At 43.6% G+C, this 14014-nt stretch overlaps 1 protein-coding gene across 3 annotated transcripts in view; it reads left to right on the forward strand.

Moving 5' to 3' along the window:
• Positions 1 to 14014, forward strand: part of nsun7 (NOP2/Sun RNA methyltransferase family member 7) — a 96511-nt gene that overhangs the window by 7900 nt on the left and 74597 nt on the right. For all 3 annotated transcript variants that reach the window (XM_033027708.1, XM_033027692.1, XM_033027701.1), the window contains one exon: positions 6274 to 6616. In XM_033027708.1, the coding sequence (XP_032883599.1) occupies positions 6331 to 6616 (286 nt within the window). In that variant the 5' untranslated portion in view covers positions 6274 to 6330. The remainder of the gene's footprint in view (positions 1 to 6273; positions 6617 to 14014) is intronic.

A 14014-nucleotide genomic window follows, 5' to 3' on the forward strand; every position in this document is an offset into this window, starting at 1 on the left:
CTCCTCTGTGGTTTCTTCAACCTCTTTGCTCAAAATCATTTTATTTCATTAAAGTAAAACCACAGATATAAAACTAATTCTCAGAGAACACTTCTCAGAATATACACATAATACAGCAATCACACAACACACACAAAACATATTTTCACTTTTAGAAAGTAAGTTATTTCTAAAACTTCAGATTTAAACAAAGCCTAATACTTACAATCGTAATTAAAACACAATACACTTCACAATTAATTTCCTTACAACCACATAGTTAAAATACAGTTACTTATGGATTACAAAGATTTTGTCCCATTCTTACAGTGGTAAAGACTTAAGTTATTTCTAATCACACAATTCCCAACTCCAAGCACACAAATATACTTGTCACGCTTGATTGCTTCTTCCCAAGCTCGGGTCTAATTTCATTGTGTATTACAACCTCCCACTTCTATCTCTGGAGGAAAAGAATGTAAGGCCTCTTTACAACTTCTTACCAATAGCATTCCACACAGCAATTTGAAGATTACTATATGCAAACCCCAATCGTTTGGCTTAGATCAAAACAGAGTTACTTTCTCAGTCTTCTATGAACATAAGACAACCTTTTGCAAAGCTCACACAACCATCACCTATCTCTTATCCCAACATAAATACATTTAAACAGCACAAACCATCTCACAGACTAGTATCTACCATTGGTGCCTACAACCCACTACCATAAATCCCCTCATGACACAGCCGAGCTCGGAAGATGTGTCACAAAAGAAGAAGAATGGTGCCCATGTAAACACCAACCTAAACCAAATACAACCTCTGACAGCATGATTATTGCTTCAAAGCAATAAATAAAGATATGCCTATTCAGATCAACATTTCCATGTTATGATAAGCCATCTGTTCTCCTGTGTGTTCTTTGTTCGTTATTTCTTTGTGGAGACATGAATTTCTGAAAGCCCCAACTCCAAGCCCTTCTCTTGCAACTTAACTCATTTCTCACTCCAGTCAGTTGGCTCTCCCTGGATCGCATGCAGTCTAACCTTCCAGTGAGGAAATATTATACAATAAAATTGCTCAAATGATAGGTTCTTAAGAACCTATCATTTGAGCAATTTTATTGTATAATATTTCCTCACTGGAAGGTTAGATTGCATGCGATCCAGGGAGAGCCAACTGACTGGAGTGAGAAATGAATTTGTGAAAGGAAGCAGAGGGTGATGGTGGAAGGTTTACCTTTTGGACTGGAGACTGGTGACTAGTGGTGTGCCTCAGTGACCGGTGCTGGGCTGTTGTTGTTTGTGGTTTATAGCAGCAATTTGGATGAGAATGTAGATGGCATGATTAGTAGGTAGACACAAAATGCTGGAGTAATAGCCCTGTCCCACGGTACGAGTTCATTCCAAGAGCTCTCCCGAGTTTAAAAAAAATCTAACTCTGGGCAAGCACGGAGAATGAACGTAGCGGGTACGTCGGAGCTCGGGGACGTCTCTTAGTGGCTCGTAACGCTAACGGCAGGTACTCGGGAAGACTCGCTAATGACGGGTAAGCACGGGAAGACTCGTGAGGATTTTTCAACATGTTGAAAAATGTCCACGAGAGCCCCGAGTACCGACGAGTGGCCATTACCGTAAATCTCTGAGTTCGAATCAGGGCAAACTCGGGAGAGAATGAACTCGTACTGTGAGACAGGGCTTTAACTCAGCAGGTGAGGCAGCATCTCTGGAGAGAAGGAATGGGCGACGTTTTGGGTCAATAGACAATAGGTGCAGGAGTAGGCCATTTGGCCCTTCGAGCCAGCACCACCATTCAATGTGATCATAGCTGATCATCCATAATCAGTACCCTGTTCCTGCCTTCTCCCCATATCCTCTGACTCTTTAAGAGCTCTATCTTCAGACCCTTCTTCAGACTGATGTCAGGGGAGGGGATGGTAGGCGGAGACAGTAAGACTATTGGGAGAACTGGGAAGGGGATGGAGGGAGAAAGCAAGAACTATCTGAAGTTTGTAGGTGACATTAAAGTGGATGGTATTGCGGATAGTAAAGATGGTTATCAAAAATGACATCTTAATTAGTTGGGGATAGTGAGCTGGGAAATGTTTAGTGGAGTTTAATGCAAATAAGTGTCAGGTTTTGCATTTTGGGAATTTAAAACCAGGGCAGGACCGTCACAGTGAATGGCAGGGACCTGGGTAGTGTTCTTCAACAGAGCGATCTAGGAATGCAGTTACATCATTCCCTGAAAGTGACGTCACAGGTAGGTAGGGTGGTCAAGAAGTCTTTAGGGTACATTGACCTTCATGGGTATCGAAGTTGGGATGTTATGTTACGGTTGTACAACGTGTTGGTGAGTAGTATTTGAAGTATTGTGTTCAGTTTTAGTTAGGGTCCAGAGGAGGTTTACAAGAATGATTCCAGGAATGAGTAGGTTAACCTATGATGAGCGTTTGTCGGCACTGGGCCTGTACTCGGTGGAGTTTAGAAGAATGAGGGGGGACCTCATTGAAACATACAGACGAGTGAAAGGCTTGGATAGAGTGGATGTGGAGAGGATGTTTCCACTAGCGGGAGAGTCTAGGACTAGAGGTCATGGCCTTAGAATTAAAGGATGTTCTTTTAGGAAGGAAAAGAGAAGAAATGTCTTTAGTCAGAGGGTGGTGGATCTGTGGAACTCTTTGCCACAGAAGGCCGTGGAGGCCAAGTCAGTGGATGGATAGATTTTTGATTAGTACAGGTGTCAGAGGTTATGGGGAGAAGGCAGGAGAATGGGGTTAGGAGGGTGAGATAGATCAGCCATGACTGAATGGCAGAGTAGACTTGATGGGCCAAATGGCCTAATTCTACTCCTATCACTTATGACCTTACTCTGCTATAGGAAGAATGGTGTTAAGTTGGAAATAGTTCAGACAAAATTATAACGTTGCTAGAAGTTGAGAGCCTGAGCTATAGGGAGATTTTGAGCAGGTTAGGACTATATTGCTTGGAGCACAGGGGGTCGAGGGGTAATCATAGAGATTTATAAAATAATGAGGGGAATAGACATGGTGAATGCACAGTATTTTACCCAGACTGGAGAATCAAAAACCAACGGATGTAGGTTTAAGATGAGGGGAAAGATTTAATATAAACCTGAGGGTCACTTGTTCATACATTGGTGGGTATATGGAATGCACTGCCAGAGGAAGGAGGTGAGGCAGGTGTAATAACAGTATTTAAAAGTCAGTTGGACTATGGATAGGAAAGGTTCAGAGGGATATGGGTAGTGGGACTAGCCTAGATAGCACATCTTGGTCATAGCATGTTGTGCCAAATAGCCTGTTTCTTTGCTCTGTGACTCGAAGTGATAGGTGCTATATTTAAGAGGGAGTTAAGAGCTATAGCTATATTTAAGAGGGAGTTAGATGTGGCCCTTGTGGCTAAAGGGAGCAGGGGGTATGGAGAGAAGGCAGGTACAGGATACTGAGTTGGATGATCAGCCATGATCATATTGAATGGCGGTGCAGGCTCGAAGGGCCGAATGGCCTACTCCTGCACCTATTTTCTATGTTTCTATGTGCTGCATTTTGGGAGGTTGAAAGCATATATTTAGAGTCAGTGACAGTGTGGAAACGGGCCCTTTGGCACAACTTGTGCACACCGGCCAACAATGTTCCAACTACACTAGTCCCACCTGCCTGTGCTTGGCCCATATCCCTCCAAACCTGTCCTATCCATGTACCAGTCTAACTGTTTCTTAAACAATGGGATAGTCCCAGCCTCAACTACCTCCTCTGGCAGCTTGTTCCATACACACACCACCCTTTGTGCGAAAAAAATGACCCCTCGGATTCCTATTAAATTGTTTCCGCTTCACCTTGAACCTATGTTCTCTGGTCCTCGATTACCCTACTCTGGGCAAGAGACTGTGCATCTACCCGATTTAATGGCAAGATCCTTAACAGCATTGATGTACCATGTGGTCTGGGGGATCCACGTGCACAGCCCACTAAAAATGGCAGCACGTGTAAATAGAGAGGTAAAAGGGGATCTTATTGAAACATATAAGATTATTAAGCGTTTGGACACACTAGAGGCAGGAAGTATGTTCCCAATGTTGGGGGAGTCCAGGCCATAGTTTAAGAAGTGGTAAGCCATTTAGAACGGAGATGAGGAAAAACTTTTTCACACAGAGTTGTGAGTGTGTGGAATTCTCTGCCTCAGAGGGCAGTGGAAGCTGGTTCTCTGGATGCTTTCAAGAGTGAGTTAGATAGAGCTCTTAGGGATAGCGGAGCCAGCAGCCGTCCGTTTTAAATCCGTTTTTTTTAATAGTTTTTACTGAGTTCTGTTTTTTGTTTGTAGGGGATATGGTCTTTTTAATGTGGGGGGTAGGTGTAAACCTAATTTCTAGGTCCCTACCTGGTCGGTGTGGCAGCTTCTTCTCCGGGCTGCCCGTCGATCCGTCCTCGTGGCCTACCTGCGGGCTTGGAGCGCCGTTTCCTGGCGGGAAACGCCCAGCACCTCGGCCTTGGCGGCGGCACGGCATTGGAGCGCTGGAGCGGAGCGGAGTGGAGCGGGCGATGCCTTGCCTGGGTCGCCGCGCTGGAGCGACGCGCTGGAGCTCTGGCGAGCTGGACCGCCGAGAGCAACAACTCCGGGCTGCGGGCTGCGGAGAGGCGGCGCCGACTTTGTCATCTGGAGCCTGGGAGCTCCAAACCGGCGCGGCCTTGTCGGCTTCAGCAGCTGCGGGCTCCAACCAGGAAGCGGCCGTTCCAAGTGGCCTAGCCGCTGAAAGGACTCTCCCGACGCCGGGGCAAGACCACCCGGTGAGAATGGCCAGGGACATCGGGCCTCCGTAGAGGCAATTGCGGTGGCCTCAATAGGCCTGACTTTGGGGTGAACATGGGGTGGGGACTGGACATTGTGCCTTCCTCCACAGTGCTATCCACTGTGGGGGGATGATTTTTTTTGTCTAACTGTAGTCTTGTAGGTCTGTGTCCAAGATGGCTGCCGTGAAGGGAGAGTGGGCGCTGGCACGAATTGGTTGCCGCTGCTCTCTCTTCACACTGTGTTTTTGATTTTCTGTTTTTGGATTGAATTCTGTTTTTAATTTGTGTCTCTGTGATGTCTTTATTATTTGTTATATTCCGATTATATGTTATTCCGATTAAATGTCTATTATTGTTATGTCTGTATTCTTTCTTTATGTCCTGCACGGAGAGGACGCTGGCGCTGTTTGTTCGCCGCTTCTCCGTTTGCTATTGTCTGTTACTATTGTAAAGCGACTTTGAGTCTTAGAAAAGCGCTATAAAAATAAAATTTATTATTATTATTATTATTATATGTAGAGAAGGCAGGTACGGAGTACTGATTGTGGATGATCAGCTATGATCACATTGAATGGCGGTGCTGGCTCGAATGGCTGAATGGCCTACTCCTGCACCGATTGTCTATTGCCTATTGTAAAGAAGGTATGTGGTATGCTTGCCTTTATTGGTCATGGCATTAAGTACAAGTTAGGAAGGGTCGAGCAATAGCAGTAAGGCTTCATGTGGAATATTGTGTGCAGTACTGGAAGGATGTGGTGGCTTTGGAGAGGGCACGGAAAATGGTTACCAGTGTGCTGCATGGATTAGAGGGTATTTGCTTTAAGGAGTGGTTTGACAAAACTTGAATTATTGTCTCTAGTATCAGAGGTTGTGGGGAATACCTGATAGAATTGTAGAAAATTATAAGAGGCACAGAGAGTCAGGCAGTCAGAATCTTTTTTGTCCTGGGTTTACCTGTCACTGACTAGAGGGTATGGCTTTAAGGTGAGGGAGGGATAATTTAAAGCTGTGTGGGGCAATTTTTTAAAATTTTATTTTTATTTATTTTTTTAAATCCAGAGATTGGTAGGTGCCTGGATTGTGTAGCTAGGGCGGTTGAAGCAGATATGATAGTGGCTTTGAGGTTTTTAGATGGGTGCATGCTGATGCAGAGAGTGAATGGATATGGATCATGCGCAGTCGGATGAGATTCATTTAATTGGGCATCATGTTCGGCACAAAGATTGAGACCGAAGGGCTAGTTCCTGTTCTGTACTGTTCAATGTTTTATGTTCTCTTTGCAGAAATGGCAGAAACAAAGTCTAGTAGATAAAATTTGAAAGGATGGACATTTTAAATTAAAACAAATATGAAAGTGAAACGTTACTGCACTGTATTGCTGAATTATGTTTTCATTTGTGAATGATTCTGTTTAGTATAATTTAAGTTTTGTTCATTTAAGATAATTTATTAGTTGGAGTGAATTTACTTTCTGATCTTTGCAGGAAAACTGGAACTACTTTGAATATTTCAGTCTGTCATACAAATATAAGTGTTCAGAAATGCCACGTTCAAAAGGTGAAGCAGATTATTCATCTGAAATATCATCAGAGATTTCATATCTTGATGAATTGACCATCTCGCATAGGAGACATCTTGGTGAAAATGATGGCTACCCTGATGCTATTTACATGATTTCGGCTAGCATATTTCAGAACATACATAATGAGAAACCTCTTTCTAGGAGGCTTGTACACTATAACAATGATCTCAAGCCATCTATTCCACAAATGAAAGATGACAAACTGCAACGTTCCGTGTACGACCTGGCCTTCAGTGCTCTGAAGTGTAAGTAAAACAAATAGGTTGATTTTTGTTTAAAAGCAATTGATTAATTTATGAAAAAAAGTAATAATGCCCCTGTCCCACTTGGGAAACCTGAACGGAAACCTCTGGAGACTTTGTGGTTCCCGGAGGTTTTTGTCAGTCTCCCTACCTGCTTCCACTACCTGCAACCTCCGGCAACCACCTGCAACCTCCGGGAACCGCACGGAAACCTTGGGTGGGGCGCAAAGTTTCCAGAGGTTTCCGTTCAGGTTTCCTAAGTGGGACAGGTAACCATCAGAAAAGATGTTGGTTGGAAATAATAATTAAGGGAAATGTTACAAACAGGAGGATGGAGAATAAATCCAGTCAAGGTGCAACACCCTACATCTGTGGAGACTGTGGATTTAACTACAAATAGACGACAGTTTTAGGAGCCTCCATAATATGAGTAATGTGGTCAAATTGTAGCATTAATGGACAAGATTAAGCAATGTTAATATTGTGTTTCTTCTTTTGATCTTGGAGAAATGTATAGCTTGATTCTTGAATAAGCAAAAGTCTAGAGAATATCAAGGTATTCAAAATACAGAATCAAGCTAGGAAACCTGTAACAAAATGACATCCACCATAATAGCACCGGAAGCACCAGGGGATTATTTTTCTCATGGAGATTTATCAAATAGAAAGCTTAGCCATAGCTGGAAGTTAATGGTTGATAAGTCATGAAAATTGAGAGGAAATTTATTGAAATCATAATTGGCTGAACCAATCGAGCTTCTGGTCAAAATAACTGCTCCAGACAGTGGTGGGGGACCCATTAATGCTAACGACATTGAATATCAATGGTAGTTAAATATCTTTGCTGGAAATAGCCATTGATATTTTTGTTGCACAAAAGCCATTAATCTCATTTGCCCAAATGTTTTCTGAATCTTGCCACATGTAGCCCATGAATCACTTCATTTGCTATTGGGACTGGTATCTGTCTGCTTGACCTTGTAAATCTATAACAAATCTACTCTGCTTTCTTGCTCGGAGGAGAACAATACCATCTCCAGTGTAACGTTGAACCATTATGACTTGAATCATTCTAATAATTTTTTTAGCACTCTCTCGGAGCTTCACATCATTCTTAAAGTGACAGAAATAAGGTGTGATACATGTTTGTGATGTAACCAATATTCTATAAATGTTCAACATTGCTTCTCAAACTCGCATCCCATGTGGTTTTCTAACCATGCTCTCAATATACTGTCATGGATTTATGCATATACTGTGAACCCTTGATTTACAAATGTTTCAAAAGCTATTTTTTGCAATAAGTAATAGCGCAACACTTTTCTGTGCATAGGATTACACTACAATTAAATTTCCTAATGCATTTCAAACGTAGAGTCACAAAGTGATACAGTGTGGAAACAGGCCCTTCGGCCCAGCTTGCCCACACCGGCCAACATGTCCCAGCTATACTAGTCCCACCTGCCTGCGCTTGGTCCATATCCCTTCCTTAAATGTTGGGATAGTCCCAGCCTCAACTACCCCCTCTGGCAGCACGTTCCGTACACACACCACCCTTTGTTTGATAAAGTTACCCCTCAGATTCCTATTTAATCTTTTCCCCTTCGCTTTGAACCTTTGTCCTCTGGTCCTCGATTCCCCTACTCTGGGCAAGAGACTCTGTGCATCTACCTGATCTATTCCGCTCATGATTTTATGCACCACTATAATATCTCTCCTCATCCTCCTACAATCCAAGGAATAGAGACCCAGCCTTTCCCTATAGCTCAGACCCTCTAGTCCTGGCAACATCCTCGTAAATCTTCTCTGAACCCTTTCAAGCTTGACAATATCATAGAAACATAGAAAATCTTTCCTATAACATGGTGCCCAGAACTGAACACAATCATCTAAATGTGGTCTCACCAACGTCTTATACAACTGCAACAAGACTTCCCAACTTCTATACTAAACAACTTGTTCAATGTGTGAATTTGTGATTAATGAAAGGTTTAAGAATTTATTTTGTCCTGTCTGACAGACCCTGTATATTTGTCTTGTTCCCAATCTAGTCTGAACATTGAATCCCCAGAACGATGAGCTGCCAGGCATGTCCCTCGCAACCACATTTCCCCAATGGCCACAACATCATAGTCCCAAGTACCGATCAAGGCTCTACGTTCATCTGCTTTCACCACAATACTCCTTGCATTGTAATAAACACACCAGCCCATCAGCATCGCCATAATCTTTATCTCTCCCTGCCTGTCATTCCTTTGAGACTTGCTGGTCCTAACCCCGACCTAGTCCTCACTCGTTCCAATTTCTGACCTACTACTCTGGTTCCCACCCCATTGCCTCTCTAGTTTAAACCCTCCCACGTAGCATTAGCAAGCCTCCTTGCAGAGATATTGGTCCCCCTCCATTCAGATGCAACCCTCTTGTATAGGCTACCTCTGCCCCAGAAGAGATCCCGGTGGTCTAAAAATCTGAATCCCTGCCCTTGAACCAAATCCTGACCATACATTCATCTGTTTGAATTAGATTTTTTTTCTTCTCACCGACTTTCTCCTGCACAATAGAAAATGGGTGTAGATCATGCTTTGGTTTCTTCATGGTTTTTTACAGTGAATGCATTTTTTTTGAGGAGATAGAATTGAAGGTTACTGCAGATAGCATGGTGATTTTCCATAACCTTTTCACCTTTGAGCCATCATCCTGCAATTGTAGTATTCTGCTATTTTAATAAACAATTTGAGAGCTTTCCACTATCTTTTTGAAACATATTTTCTTTCTGATATCATTTTTAATTTACCCATGAGTAATTTAAATTAATGTTTGCCTGTTCTATTAGTCTGATAGTCTGATACCAGGGCCGAAGATAGGGCTTTAAACAAAATAGTGGAGGAATGGGGTCAACAAATTGGAAATGTATGGATAAACTTAAAGGGAAAGAGTGCAGGGGAACTTACTGAATTCTCCAGAGGTAATAGGACAGAAAGTTTAAGAAGGGATAAGAGTTTAAGGTCAGGCAAAATTGGAACCAATGTGAGAAGAGGGGTGGTGAATACTGATATAAAGGTGTTTGTTATCTTTGAATGCACGCAGTATACGGAACAAAGAGGATGAGCTGAATGCAGTTAGAAATTGGTAGGTACAATGTTGTGGGCATTGCGGAGACATGGTTGAAAGATGATCGGAGCTGGGAGTCTAATATCCAAGGTTACACGTCCTATCGAAAAGGCAGACAGGTCGGCGGAAGGGTTGGGGTAGCTCTGCTGGTAAGGAATGAAATTCAGTCCTTAGCAAGGGATGACATAGGATCAGAAGATGTAGAATCATTGTGGGTAGAGCTAAGAAACGGCAAGGTTAAAAATACCCTGGTGGGAGTTATTTGCAGGCCTCCGAACATTAGACAATAACAGACACCAGACAACAGACATTAGGTGCAGGAGTAGGCCATTCGGCCCTTCGAGCCAGCACCGCCAATCAATGTGATCATGGCTGATCATCCACAATCAGTACCCCATTCCTGCCTTCTCCCCATATCCCCCAGACTCCGCTATCTTTAAGAGCCCTAACTAGCTCTCTCTTGAAAGTATCCAGAGAACTGGCCTCCACCGCCCTCTGAGGCAGGAGGTAGGGTATAAATTACACCAGGAGATACAATTGGCATGTAAGAAAGGCTTTATTACATTAGTCATGGAGGATTTCAATATGCAGGTAGACTGGGAAAATCAGGTTGGATTTTCTGGATCCCAAGAGAATAATTTGTAGAATGACAATGAGATGGCTACTTAGAGCAGCTTATCAAACCTACTGGGGGGGGGGAAAGCAATTGTGGAATTGATATTATGTAATGAACCAGATGTGATTATAGAGCATAAGGTAAAGGATCCCTTAGGAGGAAGTGACTATGATATAAAATTCAACCTGCAGTTTGAGAGGAAGAGGAAGCAGCAGATCTCTCAATATTACTATTGAGTATATGTGACTTTAGGGACACGAGGGAGGAGCTGGCTAAAGCTGATTTGAAAGGGACTCTAACCAGAATGACGATGGAGCAGCAATGGCAGAAGTTTTTGGAAATAATTCAGAAGATGCAGGATCTTTTCATCCCAAAAAGGAAGAAAGATTCTAAGGGGAGAATGAGGAGACCGTGGCTGATGTGGGAAGTCAAAGACAGCGTAAAGCTAAAAAGAAAGCCTTAGATATTTGCATAGATTAGTGGGAAGCTGGAAGGTTGGGAAACTTTTGCAAAACAAACAGAAATAAACTAAAAAGGCAACACGGGGAGAAAAGATGAAATTTGAAGGTAAGCTGGCCAAAAGACAAAAGAAGATAGCAAAAATATCTTCAGGTATATAAATAGTACAAGAGAGGTAAGAGTTGGACCGCTGGAAAATGATGCTCAAGAAGTGATAATGGGAAATGAAGAAATGGCAGATGAATTGAATAATTATTTTTCAGTCTTCACAGAAGACATTAGCTTCACAGACATTAGCTTCACAGAAGACATTAGCAACGTGCGTGAAATTCAAAAGAGTCGGGGGGCACGGCAAAGTTTAGTGGAGTGGCTATATTACCAAGGAAAAGATGCTTTGGAAGCTGAAAGGTCTGAAGGTGGATGTCCCCTGAACAAGATGTACATCACCCCAGGGTTCTGAAAGAGGTGGAGTCAGAGATTGGAGACAAGAATCACTAGAGTCAGGAGTTTTTCGTTTTAGAAATACAGCGTGGAAATAGGCGCTTTGGCACACCGCGTCTGCGCCAACCAGCGATCTCCACACACTAACCCAATCCTACACGTACTAGGGACAGTTTACAATTTTACTGATGTCAATTAACCCACAAACCTGAGTGGGAGGAAACCGGAGTACCCGGAGAAAAACTACGCAGTTCCCAGGTACAATGAACAAACTCCGTACAGACAACATTCATAGTCAGGAACAAACCCGGGTCTCTGGCTCTGTAAGGCAACAACTCTACTTCTGCGCCACAGTGCTGCCCTGAGGTTCCAGAGAATGGAAAATTGCAAATATTACTCCACTGTTCAAAAATGGAGCGAAGCGAAATAAGGGAAACTATAGGCCGATTAGCCTGACTTCATTAATTGATAACATTTTAGAGTCCATTATAAAGGATGAAGTTTCCAAGTACTTAGAAGCACCTGATAAAATAGCCCAAAGTCAGCATAGGTTTGTTAAGGGGAGATCTTGCCTGACAAACCTGTTGGAATTCTTTGAGAAAGTACATAGCAGGATAGACAAAGGAGAGTCCGTGGATGTTATTTTCAGAAGGCCTTTATGGTGCCACACGTGAGGTTGCTAAAGACGATGAGAGCCCATGGTATTAGAGGAAAGATACTAGCGTGGATAGGAAGTTGGCTGAATGGCAGAAGCCAAGGAGTGGGAATAAAGGGGGCCTTTTCTAGTTAGCTGCTGGTGACTAACGGTGTTCCGCAGGGGTGGGTACTGGACCCGGTACTCTTCAAGTTGTATATCAATGATTTAGATGTGGGAATTGAAGGCTTTGTAGCAAAGTTTGCGGATGATACGATGATAGGTGAGGGGCAGGTAGTGTAGAGAAAGCTGGCATTTTGCAGAAGGACTTGAACAGGTTGGGAGAGTGAGCAATGAAGTGGCAGATGGACTAAAGTGAGTAGTCACGGCATTTTGGTAGTTGGAATAAAGGTGTAGACTATTTTCAAAATGGAGAGAGGATTCAGAAATCGGAGGTGCAAAGGGACTTGGGTGTGCTGGTAACTACCAAAATGCATTAGTAAGGAAGGCAAATGCAATTTTAGCATTTATTTCAAGAGGACGAGAATATAAAAGCAAAGATATAATGCTGAGGCTTTATAAGGCACTGGTCATTTCGAGTATTTTGAGCAGTTTTTGGCCCCATATCTGAGGAAGGATGTGCTGGCGCAGGAGAGGGTCCAGAAGAGGTTTACGAGGATGATCATGGGGTTTGTTGGGTTAACTGACCACCTGGGGCGCTGCACAATTGGCAGCCCCGCCAACAGTCTTTTTTTGTCTTTTTTAAATTTTAGTGTTAAGTTTGTGTACATTTTCTCAGGTTTGTTTTATGTAGAAGGAGGGATCGGGGGAGACTTTTTTTCAGTTTCGTACCTTGCTGGAGATGCGATTAATTTTCGGATCGCATTCTCCGGTCGCTCTGCGGCCTACCATCGATGGAGCTGGAGGCCTCCTCGGACTATCCCTGGGCCTCACCGCGGGGCGTGGACTTACATCGGAGTCGATCCTTTGCCTGGGATCGCTCCAACCGCGGCCTGCAGACTTTACATCGGGAGTTCGCAGTCTCGGGAGAGGCCGTAGATGTCGGGAGCTCCAAAGTCGCGGAAGGTTCGACCAGCCCCGACGCGGAGTTCGATCATCCAGCGCGGGGTAGCTGACATCCCCCCAATGCAGGAGCAGATCACCTCGACGCGGAGGACCCGTCGCCGGCTACTGGAGTCGAGATCATCCCATAAACGGAGGACTCGAGGACCCCGACTGCGGGAGAGCAAAGTGATGAGATTGAACTATTTTTCGCCTTCCATCATGGTGATGGATGTCTATGTTAAAATGTGTTTTGTGTGTTCCGTTGCTTTTTATTGTATGACTGACTTGGCAAATGCAACTCCTCGTATGCTGCAAAACGTACTTGGCTAATAAAGTATTATTGTTATTGTATTGTATGATGAGCGTTGAATAGCATTGGGCCTGTACTCTTGGAGTTTAGAAAGATGACGGGGACCTCATTAAAACGCTCAGAAAGGCCTGGTTAGAGTGGAAGTGGAGAGGATGTTTCTACTAGTGAAAGAGTCTAAGACTAGGTAGCATAGCCTCAAAGGACATATCTTTAGAAAGGAGATTCTGCAACGCGAGTTTAGAGAGTTAGGAAGAAGACTGAAAAGCAGGACTTCTAGGGTGGTTATCTCTGGATTGCTTCCAGTTACTCGTGCTTGTGAGGGCAGGAACAGGGAGATATGGGATCTGGCTGGGGGGGCTGGTGCAGGGAGTAAGGATTTAGATTTATAGACCACTGGGGTCTCTTCTGGGGTAGGGGTGACCTGTACAAAAGGGAATGGTTACACCTTAACTGGAGGGGGACTGATGATCTGGCAGGCAGGTTTGCTAGGGCTACACATATGTGTTTAAACTAAATAGCGGAGGGGAGGGATTGACAAATTGGGAGTATAAAGATGGAATTAAAGGGGAAGTGAGTACAGGAAAAGTTACGAAAGACTCCCGAATTAATGGGAAGGACAGAAGGGATAAGAGAGTAAGGTCAGGGCCAATAGGGACCGGAGTGAGAGGGGAGTTGAATACCGAAGTCAAAGTATTGTATTTGAATGCGCAAAGTATAAGAAATAAAGTGGATGAGCTTGAGGCTCAGTTAGAAATTGGCAAGTAT

Source organism: Amblyraja radiata, chromosome 1, assembly GCF_010909765.2.
Source record: "Amblyraja radiata isolate CabotCenter1 chromosome 1, sAmbRad1.1.pri, whole genome shotgun sequence".
Classification (NCBI taxonomy): Eukaryota; Metazoa; Chordata; class Chondrichthyes; order Rajiformes; family Rajidae; genus Amblyraja; species Amblyraja radiata.